Genomic DNA, 18806 nt, shown 5'->3' on the forward strand with positions numbered 1-18806 from the left:
GTGAAAAGAAGCAGGTCGGAGTGTAAGGGTTTGGAAGGAGAGTCTGGGAAGCTGGGCAGATAAGCAGTTTTGAGGGCCAAGCACCTACTGTTACCGGCAGAGCAGGCTGGAGCTGTGGTCTGCCAACTATTTGTTTTTAACATTATTTTGAAATGATGTGCAATTTCGGAAAAGTTGCCTGAGCAGTACGAAGTCCCATGTACCGTCACACCGATTCCACCCGCATCCCTGCAACCCAGCTCCTTGACAACCTCCTTCCTCTCCAACAATCCGGTTTCGTGCGCACTCGCCCTCTGCTGGGCCTGAGCCCACTCCCGGCCTGGCTGATTCTCATCATACGTGGGGCCTCACTTACTGTCGGGAGACCCTCCCCTCCCGAAACTAGGTTCCCGCAAACGCAACCAGGAAGAGCACCGAGCCGCAGCCCCTTCCGGTCACTGGGTGTCTCCCGCCGCCAGCGTCTCCGCCCCCCGCGCAGCCGCAGGGCCCCCGCGGCCCCCGGAGCGGAAGGGGCGTGGGTCTCGGCGGAAGTCGCCGGGCCGGAAGTGCGGGCGCGCGTGCTGTGGCTGCCGGCGGCTGCGGCCTGAGAATGGCCCTGGCCAGGAAGACCAAACGAAGGACAAAGAAGAGTGCGGAGGAGGGGTGAGTGCGCGTTCTGCTGGGCTCGGGCCGGTGAGCGGTGGCGCGGGGTTGCTGAGTCTCTGGCGTCGGCCTCTAGGGAGCGCCTGGACGGCGGCGGCGGCGGGCCTCCGGCCGGAGACTACCTCGTGGGACAGGTCTCCGACAGCTTAGCCCACGGCGGGCGCCGCTCGGGAGGCGGGCGCCGCTCGGGAGGCGGCCCAGGGCGGCTGGCCGCCCTCTTCAGCGCCGTGGAGCCTCGGCTGCACCCCGTGTACGTGCCTGTGCCGCCAGTAAGTCACCCGGTTCTGCGCCGAGCGGCCCGTTGGAACAGCCTTAGAACGGGAGTCGCCTCCCGGGGCGCGGATCCAAAGGGGGGAATAGGGTGAATGTCAGGTAACCTTTCATTACTGCACGTACCAGAAAGGGAGGAAAGATGCTTAGGAAGGCCGCTAGACGGTTAAAAAGGATGAGGTCTCATGCATACCTTCAAACTGTTAAAAGGAAACCACCAGAAAAAGGAAACGGGATGAGGAAGAAGAAAGGACATCCCACATGCAAAGACCACTTTTGCAAGCACCTGCGAAAAAAGCGAAAGTGAAGAAGAAACTTTCTGATGCGGACGAAAAGTTGGCAACCAGGTTGGTAAAATTCCCTCTTAGTTGATTAAAGAAATGAGAGGTAAAGAAATTGCGATTCTTATACCTGCAATATCCGTATTACTTTTTTCTCGTTTCATAGTTCTTGCTATGGAAAATCTCATGCACGTGCAAAAGTTGAAAGGATAAGGGCCACCCGCTACCCCCACGCGTATACCCAACGTCAGCTGTTATTAACGCGTTGGCCAATCTCATTTCATCTTTACCCCATTCATACCCCTCTCCTTATTTGTAAGCAAACCTAAATCTTATGTTTCATCTATAAAATGCTTCAGCATGTGTATAAAACATGAGTTTGGTTTTCTTAAACATACTTGGTCAGAGATCACATCTGCCCCATTAGCTTAATTATTTTTAGTTACTTGAATCAAGATCCAAATAGATGTACCGGCACTGAGTTAACTCTTCATTCTATCAAGCCACATTCTCTTCAAATCTCTTATTTCTCTTCTGTCTCACAGCAAGTGGTCTTGCTACCTATTCAGAGAGCTATCAACTGCTAACTGTTGGGAACTACTGCTTTTTATCCTATTTAATGTATAAGGTGTGCATTAAATGATGAATGTTTAAATTTAAAAAAATTATTACAGTAAAAGACACACTGCCATGAATCCCCCTCAAAATACTTCCCCTCGGTTTGAATACACTTATCTCATCCTTCTTGCCACTTTCTGAAGCAGCTCTGGAACTCCTCTTTCGTGAGTCTCTTTAGTTGCGCTGTCGTGGCTGCCTCGATGTCCTGAATCTATTCAAAAACGTTTACCTTTCATGGTGGTTTTGACTTTGGGGAAGAGCCAGAAGTCACACGGTGCCAGATCCGCTGAATAAGGTGGATGAGGACACACTGTAATGTTTTTATTTGTCAGAAATTGCCGTACCAGAAGTGATGTGTGACACGGAGCTTTGTGATAAAAAAAATAGTGAATGCTGCTGCTGAGTGCCATCCAGTGGAAAGGCAGGGATCTTTAATACAGGAAGAGGCACGTCAAACGTTAGTAACAGTGCGTGATAAGTTTAAACTTGTTCCATGCAGTCAGTTGGGTGTGAGGTACGGTTGAGAGAAGGTGTGTTTTAAAGTGTGTCGTAAATCATCCTCCATCATGACAGTGCTCCGTGTCACACATCGCTTCTGGTATATGGCAATTGCTGTCAAATAAAAACATTACAGTGTATCCTCATCCACCTTATTCACTGGATCTGGCACCATCCGACTTCTGGCTCTTCCGCAAAGTTAAAATGATTCAGGACATCGAGGCAGCCAGGACAGTGCAACTAAATACACGAAAGAGGAGTTCCAGAACTGCTTCAGAAAGTGGCAAGAACAATGGATAAGTGTGTTCAAAACGAGGGGGAGTATTTTGTGGGGGATTAATGGCAATGTGTCTTTAATTGTCATAAATTTTTTTAGTTTAAACATTTACTGTATTGTTTGATCACACCTCATATCTATGCATATCTTTTAATTTCTTCCCCTTTTTCTCAGAGAAAGTTGTCTTCTTGTCCCAGATTATTTTAGTCACCTGTGCTGTGTACACCACATACCTTCTCTTCTGCCTCCTTAGGGATTATGCCATCAGATGTATTCCTTTACTCCTCTTTCCTATATCGTTCATCTGTCGGCCATATAAACGTACTCAAGAATCTCAGAAAGAAATCCAACCAAACAAAACTCTGTCCATGGACATGTGTCTCTGGCACCATTTCCTCAATCCCTTTCTTCATAGTCTCGCTGTTATGTTAGAAAAAGAACTCTGTGTGTGTGCTCTCTTCGTGATCCTTTTTCTCTTGCACGCATGTACAATCTTGTTTGTTTTTATTTTATCTGACCATGTTTCTGAAACAGTGCTCACTGAAGCCATCCCGACTTAGTTGTCATACTTAATAGGCAATACAGACTTTGTCTTACGAGTCCTCTCTTACATTTCACATAGCTGCTTTTCTTCTTGAAGCTGTTGGATTCTTTGATAACAATCTCTTCTGATTCTCGTTTTGTTTGTTGCTTCTCCGCATTGTCGGTTCCTTTTCTTCTGACCGCTCCGTAAGTGTTGATTTTCCTCAGGATTCTATTCTCAAGTCGTCTTATGACCTTCGTTCATCCTTCATTCTGAGTCATCTGGTTTGTGCCGATGAGCCACCATTGTGATCTCCTGATCTCCAAGCCTGTGTATCTGTTTGCCCATTGGCTTCTGCACCTGGAAATTCCATATGCACATGAAATTCAGAGTGCTTCAGACTGAGCTCATCCTCATCAAACCTGTTTCTCTGCACTATTGGGGCCACCAGCCTTCCAGTTGCCTGAGCCAGTGACTTGGGAGTCATCTCACACTCCTCCTTTTCCCTGCATGTCAAATCGGTTGCCAGGCTCCTGATGATGCTGTCTCTTAATTGTGTCTTTTATTGGTATTCCCCGGTCTATCCCCTCCCTTGTCTGGTCTGTTGTCTTCTCAATGACATGCAATTGTAACTGTCTCCTGTTGGTCTCCCTTGTCCAGTCTTGTCCCCTTCCTAATTAACTTCCACTCTGCTGTCCACATGATCTTTTTTAGACATTCTCAAAGTCTTCAGTGGCTCCTCCTCTTCTGTGGGATAAATCAGCACTTTCGCATGGCATGCCCGGTCCTTCTTGACTTGGTTCCCACCTTTCCAAACTGTCTCATTTCCTTTCATTCCATAGTGAGCAAAAAGCTAGACATGGACCTGCTCCTTAGTGGAGCTTATGCTCTAGTGAAGGAATAATAGTGGTCAGCACTTACTGAGGATTGGCTGTGCCACACACTGCCTTTCCTCTGTGAAGCCTTTCTTGTTTCTTTTATGTTTCTACACCAGGTGTTATAAAATGTTACCATTTTGTTGTGAACTTTGCTTGTCTCTTCAGAGACTGGACTATTGAAAGGCCCTTAATTGTATTGGCAGAGGCTAGAACTGAATAGGAACCAAGGAAATAATGAATGACTCCTAGTCCCCATTCTCTCCCCTCCTTAAGATCCCAGATCAGTTATCTAGTGGGACTCATGCTCAGACCTCACTTTATGCATGTGCATCAACACTTTATATTGTATTTGACATTTCAGAATTTACTTTTGACAAGGAGCCCTTTAAATATGACAGAACTGTAAGTAGGAAATCTGGATTTTTCTATTGGCCAGATTGCTTTACAAAGTAAGTATTTTGCAGGCATATTTAATCTTTAGAGACCCCAGGGAGTGCTGCAAGATTATGGTTTAGAGCAGAAAATGTAATTAGGCATTGGGAGAGTGTAAACTAAGTCTCTAAGAGCTTTAAATGAAGCAGTTTTTGTTCAAATGAACTTTTGGTGTTTACTGTTACCTGGCAGTTTTAACATATCTTCAAAAATTGAGTTTAACTTTTTCTAACCCTTGAGTTTTCTAAAGGTACTAGTTACTTTTTGATAATGCTACTTTTAAAATTTAAATATATTTGTGAATGGTAAGTTTTTAGGAAAGCCAGAAGTGGTTGGGAAGTATTTCTGATCACTGTCCTTTGTCAAATGCAGGAACTGACTTCCATGACTTTTGTTTCTCTTTTATTTATTTATTTATTTATTTATTTATTTATTTATTTTTGTCTTTTGTCTTAAAAAGAGAAAATGCTCTAGCAAGTGCTGATTTAGAAGAAGAAATTCACCGGAAACAAAGGCAGAAAAGGAAAAATTCTCAATCTGATGTGAAAGTAGCAGATAAAAAAGCACTTGATGATGTAGATCACACAGTTATAAATCAAAGGAAGAAAATTCAGATCAACCAAGAAGAAGAGAGATTAAAGAATGAGAGAACTGTGTTTGTTGGGAATTTGCCTGTCACGTGTAATAAGAAGGTGAGTGTGTAATCTGTTTATTGTAAGGATTCAGAGAAGTTAATAATTCATAACTTTGTTTACTGTTCCTTTATTGAATAAACACATAATAAGTTATATTGACATAACTTCATTATAAATGACTACATAAACCATTCTATAGATTGATCCCAGTATCCACCCCTCCTTTCCATTCCCATAGTCACTGCGCTGATTAAGGCTTCTGCAAATCTTACTTGAACTATTGCAGTGCCCCCCTGTCTGGTTTTTTCTTCCGGCCTTATTTCCTGTTACATGCCAATAGACCGCAAGCCCTATATGTGCAGGCGTATTTATCTCTTTCCTTCTCTGCTCTTTCCCTAACACTTGAAGCAGTGCCTGGCACATGGTAGAGGGGGCAAAATTTTTGTTGTGTAAACGAATAAATACATCCTAAGTTTCCTCCACTGTGGGGGCGCGGGTGTCACTAAACTAAAACAAGCCCTTTCCTTTCTTTGTGTTCACTGTTGGCAGTCTCTTGGGTCAAAATCCTGCTTTTGAAGGACAGTTTACATTCTAGTTCCTTAAAAACAAAATAGTACAAAAGAACTTAACTTCCTGGTTTTCCCCTTTCCCTCTTATACTTCTGTCTCCTGGTATTTTATTTGTGATTATTTTGTAGAACAGAACACATTTGTAGCCTAGTTTTGGTTATTGATCTTGTTAGATTATAAGGGTCTCAAAGGAAGGGAGTATGTGGTGGTGCTTTACACATTCAATACATGGTTTATGAATTAGAATTGATTATAGTTCTAGCTGTAAAACATACATTCTTCAAATCCTGAGCCAGTCATAAGAATAATATAAAATTCACACTAAATTTTTCTTCAATCCTATGGTCCTAATTCCAGACAGTTAGGAAATTTCTCATAGTGATATAAACATCCTTAAAATTCATTTCTGGTTTAAGCCAGTGTGAAAAGATGAGAGAATCTGTGGAATACATAATCTTAGTTTACATGTGGTAAAGATTATCAAAGATTAAAAGACCAAAATGTTGTGTACCTTTGGAATTGAACTGTTTGCTTTTTTCCTAAATTTCAGTAAAATTTTTTTGTTTTCCAACTGAGTAGTCATCTACTTTTCTTGAAATGTTCTTAAAACCTGGCAGTAAAAGATTATCAGATAATTTCACATAATTCCTTTTTGTAGTATTTATTTGATATTCTGAAAGCGGACTAAAGTATATATGTTTTTTATTTTAGAAGCTGAAGTCATTTTTTAAAGAGTATGGACAGATAGAATCTGTACGATTTCGTTGCGTGGTATGTTTTCTTCCCCTTTAAAGTTGCATAATCTTAAAACGTATTACATTTAAATCAGACTTATTGGTATTAATGAGATGGAGGAGCATTTGACTTTAGCCTTTTGAATTAACAGGTTCAAATCTAGCCCAAGAGAAGAGTCACCCTTAGTATCTATTGCTGACTCTTGTCTTTGTTAAATAATTTAGTGAGTTCACATAGTAAAATGACATCCTTGTTACTAAGGCCAACACTATTTTGGAGGGTGGATGGGTAACTTTTTTTGCTGTGGCAGTTGAGTAGGCAGAAACGTTAATACTTACTGAATATCTTTTCTGGAATTATGGGCTTTCAATATGGAGGTCTGTGAATGGCTCCTGCAAACAGTACTTATGCTTTAAGCATAGAACGATGAAATATTTTTTAAAAACTCAATGATTAAACTTTATAGAAATAAATGGTATCTGACTTCACCAACTGAGCTCTCTGTAGACCAATTAACGTATTAATAATCAATGTGTATTAGAATAGATAGTATGTATTAGAATATAAAATGTGTTAAAAATGTTTATTCCTTGTCGCTTAATTGCTCTTTCTCACGTGATTCCCTATAATGGGGTTTCTCAACCTTGATACTATAGACCTGTTGTGCTGGATGATTCTTTGTTCTGGAGGCCGCCCTGTGCGTTATAGGATGTTTAGCATCCCTGGCCCATGCCCACTAGGTGCTGGGAGCACGCTGCCCACCCCAGTTGGAACAACCAAAAATATCTCCAGACATTGCCAGGTGTTCCCAGAGGACAAATGTGCCCACTTTTCTAAAAGTAGACATTTCCCAACGTTTTGGCACAGTCTCCATAGTTTCTATTGTGGTATTTGTTTCTCACTTTTATCACCTACATGTCGTCTGCACTTTGGAGTCCCGTTTCCCCATGTCAGCACCCAAATTTCAGCATGCTTGTACTTACCTCCATGTAGCCCCCATCCCAACCTATACTTCTCCTGATTTTCTATATGATTTAGGGTCACCAGGCTACAAGCCTTGCCTTTTCTTTGTCCCACCCACTCTACTGTTTATCAACCCTGCCTGTTTTTCAACTGTGCTTTCTTCCTAAGATGAGTCATTTTTTTCTTTTTCCATTGTTCCACCTAAGTGCTCATGACTTCTTGTTAGCATAGCTGCAGAGTCCTGTTTTGTTCCTACCTGCCATCTACCCCAAATTTGTCCAATGTGCCACTGTCGACTTAATCTTCCTAAAGGACTTCTTCCTGTGTCTCCTGCTTGACCCCCCCCCCCGCCATAATCATTACAAAATGGTTGTTTCTGATTCAGTATTTCCCTAGTGTTTTTAATCACATTATATTACACTTAGATATTTAGTATTCAAATAATTAAAGTATCAATAATTTGAAGTAATAGTTCAAATAATGAATTTTCTTTAATGTTTTTTTCCTCTTAAAAGATTCCAGCAGAGGGAACTCTGTCCAAAAAGTTGGCAGCAATAAAGTAAGTTTATAGTTAGATAAAGGGAGTATCTTAAACTTTCTTCCATTTTAGTTAAAATTGAGATCATTTTTTAACTTCAGAAACTTTTATATTTGAATAATACATCATGCTTGACTGTTTCCTTATGTCTGTAGTAGTATATAAATTTGTCAGATGTTTGTTTTTAGGCCTTAATGTAAATTGTAGTCATAGAAAGTACTGTAAAATAACTTACTAGAAGAGGTGCCATGAGAAACTTCAAGGATGTTTAATTGGGCATAGTGTTTGAAGAGAAGCAAGTTTGGCATCCAAATATTCTATTATAAATCATAAATATCATATTCATCATTTCTAAGGCACTCTTTTCCCCGTATCTTAACATTTTTGAAATCAAGATGCATCATAAAATTAGGGCGCCTGATTATGCATTATAAAATCATTGCTGTTGGCCGGTCAGGCTTTTCCAGAGAGAATCCCGTTTGCTTCCATTCATCCCCTGGGAGAACTGCCATCCACGTCCTCTTCAGGGTCTCTCTGCGGGGTTGGGGACCTTACTGGTAGTGCAGCTGGTGGTTCAAGTTCTCGGGGGACTTTCCCTGTCACCATTTTCTGCCTAGTGCCAAGGGTGAGACATGCAAGTTTTCTTCCTCTCCCTTTATTTCTCATTTATTTTTTAAATTGAAATATTGACATATAGCATTATGTAAGTTTAAGGCGTACAACCTTTATTTTTAATTTACCTTCAGTTTTATGCTGGGTTTTCTATTAGTCTCCCAATCTTAGGTGTTTTTTCTTTCTTAGGGCACGTGGAATGATGGATTTTACAAGCAGAGATACATAGTTTATATATACATTAGATTTGCATTAGATCTCTGTAGAGATAGTTACGTTAGATAAAATATAGTAATGTTCTTTATAACCATTTCTGGGAATTCTATTATGTCAGGATTCTTGAATAACAGCAGTCCCTTTGGACATCTTGGTGAGTCCATCCCTACATTCATTTCTAATTGGGAATTCTTGGCAGATCAGCTCTTTGCCAGTCTTTCCATAACCATCACAGCACCATGTGTATAGTGAGCACTTGATAACTGGGTTATTGATTCCGGTAATGTTTGTTGAGATAAACAAACATGTGAGCTGTCCTGTACGCAAGGAGTTTAGATGCTGTGCGGGGTGGAAAACCTGGTAAGATAAGCCCATCTTCTTTGGGCCATACGGACTTTACTTCAGTGTGAGGCTGAGACCCAGGGATCGAGGTGTTGGCAGAAACAAAAGTTGTGATCGGAGTGGGTATCAGCAGTGCTGAGGGGTTTGGGTGCCAGAAGAATGGAGCTCACTCACTGTGATCGCCATCAGCCTCCCCCCGCCGGCCCCCCAGTTAAAAATGTTTTAATTATTTAAATAAGTAATTAAGCAGATGGCTAAGAATAAATAAATATAAAAATGTACGCAGTGAAAAGTTCCTTTCCTACACCTTTTCCTAGCCAGCTGGTTCCCTGCTCCAGGCAGCTTCTGTTTTCACTTTCTTGTGTAACCTTCTAGAGACATTTTTTGCATGTACCACTTGATACTCACATATGTTCCTCACTGTTTGACACTGGTGTCCAAAGTGTGCTACTCCACACCTTCCATTTCCCACTTGCTGTAACTTGGAGGTCTACGTAGATCGGGGTGAACATGGCCTCCCCGTTCTTTTTCAGAGCATCTTAGTATTCTGCACCGTGTCCTCTAGTTTGTTTTAGCAAACCCTCCCGGATGGACACTTAGGTTTCTCCATTCTTGTGGCCGTTACCAGTAATGCTAGAGTGAGGGACCTTATACTTCGTAATCTGCACACGTGCAGATTTATCTGTAGGATAAACTTCTAGTAGCGGAAGTGCTTGGTCAAACAGGGTATTTGCTTTTGTAGTTTTGAGTGCTCTCCCACAGAGATGGTAACCTACTTACACTCCCACACTGTTACCAACAATGTGTTTTTGAGCTTTTGGATTAAAAGCAGCTCGATAGGTGAAAGTGGTATTGCTCGTTTGCATTTCTCTTATGAGTGAGCTGCTTTCATGTAGTCAGGTCATTGGTGCCTCCTTTAATCTGAATTCTTGCTTTGATTTACTCAATTTTTTTTCCTGTTGAATTGTTTCTGTTATTGATCTGTGGAGTGTTACAGAAATTTGCCTTTTGTGGTTTGAGTTACAAATATTCTTCCCTATTTTCATTTGCTTTTTTGTTGTGCGTATGGGGGTATTGCCATGTAAAACTTTTGCTTTTTAATATGGTAAAAAAAAAAAAATCAACCTTTTTTCTACTGTAGTAAGGTATCATACACTTTCAGTAAGCTGCACATACTTGAAGTGTATGATTTTATGGTTTTAACGTTTGTATGCTCTCAAGAAATCATTGCCACAGTCAAGCGCCTGAATACTGCATCACCCTACATTTCATCAACCCCCATCCCCAGCGACCACTGAGCCGCTTCCTGTCTCTGTATACCAGTTCGCATTTTCTAGAATTTTATGTAAAGGGTCTCATCATACAGGATGTATTCTTGTCTGACTTCTGCTCAGCTTGATGGTTTTGAGATCTGGATGCTCGGTGGCTTGTTTTTTTTGTTGCCCAGTAGTTTCCCAGGATGTGGAAGCTGGTGGACCGTCAGGCTGTTTCTGGTTTTCGGCTATCATGGGTAAAGGTAGTAAAAACATTCATGTACAGGTCATTTCTGTTGAGAAACCTGGAGATGTGGGATTGCTGGGCCTTATGGCAGGTGTGTCTTCACTTTCTAAGAAACTGCCAGATGCTTTTCCAAAACAGTCGCACCATTTTACAATCCCACCGCAGTGTGAGAACACACTTGCTTCACATCCTCAGCAGCACTGGGTGTTGTCAGTCGTGTCATTTCAGCCATTCTGAAGCTTTGTCCTTGTGTCTTTAATTTGTATTTTGCTGATGACTAAAGATAATAAGCATCTTTTCATGTGCTTATAGGGCTATTATTTGGTGAAGTGTCGTTCAAAAAGTTTGCCCATTTTCATTCTAGTGGCTTCTTTGTCTCATTATTGAGTTGTCAAGAGGTGTTTTTTTTAATAGATTCTGGATGCAAAATCTTTTTCTGACGTATGTTTCGGGTGTTTTGCTCCAGTTTTTAAATTTTACTGTAGATCCAATAGAGAGTGCTGTTGTTAGGCGGTCTGGTGGGGACAGTGGGATTCTCTGTTGTCCTGGTCCAGCCTTAGACACAGACAGGCCCTCATATCTATGCTTCAGACATGTTCCTGATCGGCCGAACTCCGCCTTGTGCCTTTGGTGGGTCTTGTGCAGGAGAACGGTTCCCACCCCTTGCCCCGTGGTAGGAGGCCTCCCTTCTGGCCACAGGGGCCCTGGCAGGGGAAGGGTTTGCTGCCCCTGCCCCAGCTGCGTAGCCTCCTCCTCCACGGGGAGAGGAATCCTGGAGGGGTGGTGTCTGCCCCACACCAGCTCCAGCCTTTCTGCTCTCCAGGCCCTGACCCAGGGATGCTCTCTGCCACCCAGCTGCCCTCAGTCTCCCTGGGACCCCTGCAGAGGGCAGTGCAGTGGAGCCTGTGAGTGGGCGCACATCCTGTGTCGGCGGCTTCTGGGGATTCCGTTTTAGGCCCAGCCCACACTTGGATTTGGCAGTTCAGTAAAATCATAGCTGAACTCTTTCCTGCTCCCTTGTGCTTGTCTGGGGCCCATCCTGTGACCCAGGGCCGCCTCCTGTCTCAGTTGGGCTTGTCCTTTCTCACTTTCCAAGCTGCTTTGTTCCCCTGGACTGCAGCTCTCTGATGGCTTCAACAGAAGTTAGGGTGTTGTAGGTTATCTGGTTTCTTCCTGTTCAGGGTAGGAATGATGCCCTTCCTGGCTTTCTCCCTTCTGGGTGGGAGTGGAACTATAGATGTCAGTAACGTCTGGATTTCCTTAGGTCAGAATCCTCCATCAAGCTTGATACAGACATGTTCTTGCCAGGGAGGAAGGGGCAGAGCCGCATGCTGGCTCTCGGTCGTCCCTGTGCCAAGGACACTGTTTCATACAGGGTTAACAGCACACTACCATTATTCAGGTTTTTTAAAGTCACTTTCTATTTATGTTGTATTGGGGTTCGTCTCAATCCATTCAGGCTGCTGTAACGAAGTGCCGTAGACTGGGTGGCTTATTAACAACAGACGCTTCTCACGGTTCTGGAGGCTGGACCTCTGAGACCTGGACGCAGCAGGGTTGTGTCCTTGAGGGCGCTTCCTCATTCACAGCCAGCCCTTCTCACTGTGTCCTCACATCACCTAAGGGGCCAGGGGCTCCGTGGGGTCTCTTTAAAAGAGCCCTAACCCTGTTCACGAGGACCTTTATGAGACCTAAGCCCCTCCCAAAGGCCCCACCCCCAGTTACCATCACATTGGGCAGTAAGTGGATTTCAACATAGGAATTTGGGGTGACACAAAGATTAAGACACTGTGGTTACACTAGGACATGTTGGATTTAGATGTGTCAGCAGCGGTGTGTTGCGTGGAACGAGTAGGAGCTCCGGAGTCAGTCAGACTTAGTTGAAGTCCTAGGCCGGCCTCTCTTACTTCATGATAGTGGTCATGTGCTTTTATGGACAAGTTTCCTTATCCATAAAATCGGAAAACGAACACCCATGTCGGAGATGGGAGATTAAATGAGATACATGAAATGCCTATATTAGGCATTCAACAGGTCATAGCTGCTGTATCAGTGTGAGACTATTGGATAGTGTACTGTATTAGAGTGAAACCTAGTGATAACATGCCTCCCATTGAAAGAACACAGCACTCCCTACAGGCCTGATAAAGCTCTGTATCCAGCTTCCAATTTGCGAGAAATACAGAGGCCAGAGATACATGTTGAAGTGCAGTGTGAGCCTGCGATCAGCAACATCTGGGCTTTGGGAAATGCCGTGGGTCAAGCAGTAAGATAGAGAGAGACAAAGGGGGAATCCTGTAGATTAAACAAGATTCAAAAGATTTTTCAAGTGGGAAAATGGACACGGTCCAAGTATAATGTCTAGGAATAGACACTTTGGGTGGTAGAACCACATCAACATGCAGGAAAGTGGTGCCTAAAAGTGGGAATAGGGAAAGGTTTACCTTTGGGGAGGGGTGGGGCTGCAGTCTGGGAAGGGCCGTAGACAGAGGTTTCTGGAGTGGGCAATGGCTGAAGGGTACTGACCTGTTAATAATTCACTAAATTATACATGCTTGTGAAGTTTTTCTTTTACAGTAAAAAGGAAAAATCAAGTTGTCCTTCACATCTGTTTATGTGTGTGTTGGATACAGAGCCATAACTAAGATTATAGTTTGTAGCCTACAGCATTGCACAGGTGGCCCCCTCACAGTAATGACTAGTAAGAGAATGGGTTACATGTTTCGGCAGAAATCTGTATACCGTGTTTCCCTGAAAATAAGACCTAGCTGGACCATCAGCTCTAATGCGCCTTTTGGAGCAAAAATTAATATAAGACCTGTCTGTGTGTTATTTTCGAGTTATTACTAAATATTTATTGAAATAGATTAAACTTCCCCAGGAATTCTTGTCTATATGTTGATTAAAAGTAGAAAACAAGCTGTGTTTATTTTAGTGACTTTAACATGAACAAATTTTATATTGACTTTTTTTTCTTTTTGGTGTAGACGTAAAATGCATCCTGATCAGAAAAATATTAATGCTTATGTTGTGTTTAAGGATGAGACTGCTGCTACTAAAGCATTGAGCAGGTAATCTTATCTCTTTGAAGTTTGAACAGAGTTATATTTAAATAAATATGAGTGTATTTTTGTCTTTGGTTTCACTTTAGAGCAAATATAGTAGTAACTCAGTGCTCATTTTTAACAGCCATTTTCCCTTCATATGTATAATAACAGAAATGGGGCCCAAATTGCTGATGGATTTCGTATTAGAGTTGATCTGGCATCGGAGACCTCATCTGTAAGTAGTACGTGAGTTGTTTAAAGAACTTAACTAGAGTCTTGTAGAGTGAAATGTTTTCTTCTGAGCTCTAGCTAGGAGAGGAGAGGAATCAGCAGTGAGCCATGAGGGAAGCACAGAAGGGAACAGCCTTTGCCCTCTGTGGTCACAGCATTGGTGCCAAAATGACACAGGACTTTAGGCACATTAGCTTCTGGAACGTGGTCCCCATCCCCACCATTAGATTAAATAGCCAGAGAGAGTTGGGCCGGAAGGTATATTAGAAATCATCTGGGAAAACACCTTATTTTTATAGACTGAGATCTAGAAAGTTAAATTATCCATTAAATATTTTTTTTAGTCCCTACTATGTGTCAGGCCTACAGTGTTAAGCTATAGTCTCAGTTCTCTAGGAGTTCCCAGTTTAAAGGTGAAGACCAGCATCTGGGCTGCTCACAGCACTTTATGATAAATGCACAGGAATGGGACATTTGACTTGAGGAAGTGCCAGCAAGAAGGGACGCAGGAGGGTTTCCAGGAGAAATAGTGTTATTATGAGTCTTGCAAGATGAATCAGTGTTACCTAGGCAAAAAAGAACTTTTTTAAAGATGATGAGGATGTCTGGACAGGAAAAGCAGAGGAAATGGTGGGGACCGAAAGGAATTTGCTGAGGGAATGACAAGAGCTTGATACAGTTGTTAGTGGGTAGTGTGTAAGGCAGGGCCTCGTAAGAGTTGCTGTTGGTCGCCACGGTGAGTCTGGATTTTGTCCGGGAGCTGTTCACAAGTTTAAACGCGCAGTGACGCGATCGGGTTTGCATTTTACAAAGGTCTCTGGAAATGAATGAAGGATGGGTTGTAAGAGCTCACCACAGAAGCACAGAGTGCATTACTGTCAGTGTCAGAGTGACATCGCTGAGAAATGACAAAGGCCTCCTTTACATCCCTGGTTTCGACTGTGGACCTAGCCAAAGGTTAGCAGACTGGCCTGAGGGTCAAATCCACCTTCCATCTGTTTTTTGTTTTTGTTTTAATAAAGTTTTATTAGCACACAAACACACTCATTAGGTTAGGTATTTTTGTGCTCTCATGGCAGAGGTGAGTGGCCCACAAAGCTGAAATACTCGCTGTCTGGCCCTTACTCTCCGCAGAGCGTGCCTTTCGTGAGCGTGCCTTTCGTGCCAGGTGTCAGGCAGGGCTGCTGTGGACAAAAGCCCACGGCTGTCACTCACACTGTTGCAGGGAAGACCCTGGAAGGAACAGAATCAAACGAGGGACTGGCGTGTGGTTGTCAGGAGACGGAGACCCGTCAGATGTGTGGGCTGAGGAAAAGGCTGGGTTTTAGGTTGACTTCCATCTTCTGCTCCAGTGAGTGATTTTTACTAACTCTCTTTGTGTTTCAGAGGGACAAGAGATCAGTGTTTGTGGGGAATCTGCCATACAGTAAGTTTATTTAAATAAATGAAGTACCTGTTTTATCGTTAAAATAATGGAAATAACCTTTGAGTAGTAACTTAATGTTTTGCTTTCAGAGTAACTTTAAGGAGTGTAACTTGAGTAATTTTCACAGAGCTGCTGAACTTGCTATGTCACTAAACATCTGCAGTGTGCTAAGGCATTTCCCAGGCTTTGCTTCCACTTTGGTTGAATTTGTTTTTAGAAATTGAAGAATCTGCAGTTGAAAACCACTTTTTGGACTGTGGGAGTATCGTGGCAGTAAGGATCGTGAGAGACCGGGTTACAGGCCTCGGCAGAGGGTTTGGCTATGTGCTCTTCGAGGTATGGGAGACTAATGCATTGTCACTGTCCTTTGAAATGCGCCAGGCGGGCTTGTCACCGTCGCTTCATCATTCAGACATAACTATCCCTGTCAACGTCAAGTTCCATCTTAAGGAAATGAAACTCATCCCCTGCCATAATAGAGTGCTGTTGCTACAGCTGCACCCAATCAGATGTTCCAGTCCCGTTTCTCCATGTCATTGTTATTAAATGACGCTTTAGATGTTCGATATTAAAGGTATTAACTCTGAATCTCCACATTCTATAAAATGGAGAAAAGAACTGACCGTTCACTTGGGTAGAAGAAAATTTTCATCTTTGTACAGAATTGTTTCTGTTCAGTTCACTAAATATTAACCAGCTTTTCATGCCTAACATTAGTAGAATATACTATTAGATAATATTTACTGTCTGGTGGCCCTTGAGTTTTTCTTCCCTCCACAACATTAATACATTTCCTTTCAGTTTCTCCTTGTGCCTTCTTTTTATAGTTGAACTTATATGTGTGAACATACAATTTTGCAACCTGCTTTATGTTTTCTATTGTGTAAGCATGTTCCATTGAGCAATGTAACGTAACTTTTACTGCCTTTTCCCTAATGTTTACCAAATGTTGCACATTGGCAATGTTCTCTATTTTTCCCTATAATAATGAAATTGGAATGGTTATGTTTTTTCCTCCAGGTGTTCGCCTGCCTTTTTGTATTACTTCTTTAGGACAGATTTTAATGGGCTATTACTAACTAGGACCAGATATGTAACCATTTTTAAGACTCTTGACATGTATTACCAGATAGCTTTAAGAAAGGTTGTCACAACCTAATGTGTCCACCATTACTGTATTGTACTTATCTTACTATTTCTCTGCTGTCTTCTATTACTTGACAAGTTTGTAGTCCTTTAAAAAAAAATCTCATGTATATTCAGGGTTGTTAGCATTTACTGGTTCTATATTAGAGTAAAAGAAGCATAGAATTTTTGATCTAAACAACCCTACAAGGCATGTACTCCAGCATTACTAGTGAGTTCCCTGCTCTCATCTGATACAGTGGGAAGAGCCTTCTGAAAAGCATGTTCATTGCTTTAAAAGATTGCATATGACTGATGTAGCTAGTTGATACTCCATTTTACAGTGAGCAAAATGAAGCCTATTGGGTTGTGACTTATCACTGTAAGACAAAGTTTCCACTAGCTAGATATTTGACAAGGCAGCTTGAGTGCTTCCTGGGGAAAATGTGTGAGGAGCGTGATTAAAAGGAGACCGCAGTCACAGCTGCTGGAACACTGGGATTGGGCTTACTGGATGTGGAAATGGGATTGGTTTCTATGTGCAAGTCAAAAACTGTTCTAATCCATTAAAGTTGCAATTTTACTAGTTTCTTTGCAGATGAGATTTTGGTTGAAATGTATCTATTGATTTTTATTACAGAATACAGATGCTGTTCATCTTGCTCTGAAATTAAATAATTCTGAACTGATGGGAAGAAAACTCAGAGTCATGCGTTCTATTAATAAAGAAAAATTAAAGCAAAATTCAAACCCCAGTTTGAAGAACGTCAGTAAACCTAAGAAGGGACTTAATTTTGCTTCCAAAAATGTAGGACATTCTAAAAGTTTATTTATTGGAGAAAAAGCTGTTCTCGTCAAGAAGAAAAAAAAAGGACAGAAAAAAAGTGGACAAACTAAGAAACAGAAAAAACAGAAGTAGCATTTTGAAGCTTTCTTTTTTCCACTGAGTACTGGTAATAAAAATGTGGTAAACCCATGTATTGAATTTCAGGATTTTTTTTTTTTTAAGATTTTATTGGGGAGGGGGAACAGGACTTTATTGGGGAACAGTGTGTATTTCGAGGACTTTTTTCTAAGTCAAGTTGTTGTCCCTTCAGTCTTAGTTGTGGAGAGTGCAGCTCAGCTCCAGGTCCAGTTCCAGTTGCCCTTGCTAGTTGCAGGGCGCGCAGCCCACCATCCCTTGTGGGAGTTGGACTGACAACCTTGTGGTTGAGAACCCACTGGCCCATGTGGGAATCGAACCGGCAGCCTTCGGAGTTAGGAGCACAGAGCTCCAACCGCCTGAGCCACCAGGCCTGCCCGAATTTCAGGATTTTTTTATGGATGGTGTATGTTAACATTTCATCAACATAACTAACCAACAAGAATATGACACATTATGTGAAATGTTGCTCTAATTTCTTATTCTTTTTTGTTGTTGTTGTTGTTAAGACTTTAAAGATTATTTATTTATTTTTTTTAATTTCTTATTCTTAACCAGTGATTAGACGAGTTATTGAAACCTTGGCAAATTTGCTATAAAGCAGATTTCTCCTTTTATTTCTATTTTTAATTTGAAAAATATTCTCCCAGGAACACTTGTGATTTTTCAATTAATGGTACTTAGAGAATGAAACGATCTTTCAAAAAACCATAAAGGAAACATTGATAAAATTTGGTAATTAAGTTACAATGTATCAAGTTTAAGAAGGGTTAAGAATACCATTGCATTCCTTGAGACTTAACCTTATGACATAGCTGTTCCCACTCACAGATCTTACTAAACTGGGTCTGTATCCAGGAGTGGGAGTGGGAGTAAAACAGGGGGCCTGATCTGATGCAGGCAGATCTGTGATACATGCATTATATTACTTCGGTGAACAAGGGGGTTGGGGTCAGTGAGTCATTACTGATTATTTTTAAAATCCTGTCTTTTGGGAGTAGCACAAGGAAAACTTAATGGGCCTTTACAATGTGGCTCTATAGAAGCAGAGAGATCCATTTTCCAGTATGCAGGCACAGGATAGTTGAGGCTTAGTATCCTCTCTAGTGCTTAAAACCTTGCTTTTCATAAGTAGGATTCAGTACTTATTGATAATTCTTGAGCATTTTTGCATATATTTCCAGTTAAATTTATGTAAAGATGCATCATCTATAGGCTATATAGACTATAGATACATACAGAATATAATTTTACTGAATATGTTTTATTTTTAGTGTATATTGTATGTATGCTGTATAGTATATATAAATTTATATAATTTTAGTGTCCTTAACAGAGTTTTCCTTTTGGTTTCTAGGGTGTGAGGGCATATGATTCTTGACCCGGTTCTGTGGCTGTGCACACATGACCTTGGACAAGCCTCTCAACTTCTTTATCTGAATATCTTGATTGGTGAAATAAGAGGCTTGGACTAGACCAGTGGTTTCACATTTTTTTGACTGTGATCTACAATAGCTTTAATTTTA

The 18806-nt window shown here is 41.7% G+C and overlaps 1 protein-coding gene across 3 annotated transcripts; it reads left to right on the forward strand.

Moving 5' to 3' along the window:
- Window positions 1–522: 522 nt before the first annotated feature.
- On the forward strand, window positions 523–18731 carry RBM34 (RNA binding motif protein 34). Of its 3 annotated transcripts, XM_081039499.1 has the most exons (12): window positions 523–642; window positions 719–911; window positions 1123–1259; window positions 4880–5111; window positions 6335–6394; window positions 7837–7880; window positions 13517–13600; window positions 13748–13811; window positions 15194–15233; window positions 15451–15569; window positions 16999–17311; window positions 18638–18731. In XM_081039499.1, exons 1-11 carry the CDS (start codon window positions 590–592, stop codon window positions 17275–17277), a joined length of 1305 nt encoding a protein of 434 aa, XP_080895625.1. In that variant the 5' UTR covers window positions 523–589; the 3' UTR covers window positions 17278–17311; window positions 18638–18731. The 3 variants fall into 3 exon arrangements, with proteins under 3 accessions (XP_080895625.1, XP_080895624.1, XP_080895626.1); XM_081039498.1 differs by lacking the exon at window positions 18638–18731 and having other exon boundaries at window positions 16999–17737; XM_081039500.1 differs by lacking the exons at window positions 15451–15569; window positions 18638–18731 and having other exon boundaries at window positions 527–642; window positions 13719–13811; window positions 16999–17741.
- The last annotated feature ends 75 nt before the right edge of the window (window positions 18732–18806 follow it).

This window comes from Rhinolophus hipposideros (assembly GCF_964194185.1).
Source record: "Rhinolophus hipposideros genome assembly, chromosome: 26".
Lineage (NCBI taxonomy): Eukaryota > Metazoa > Chordata > Mammalia > Chiroptera > Rhinolophidae > Rhinolophus > Rhinolophus hipposideros.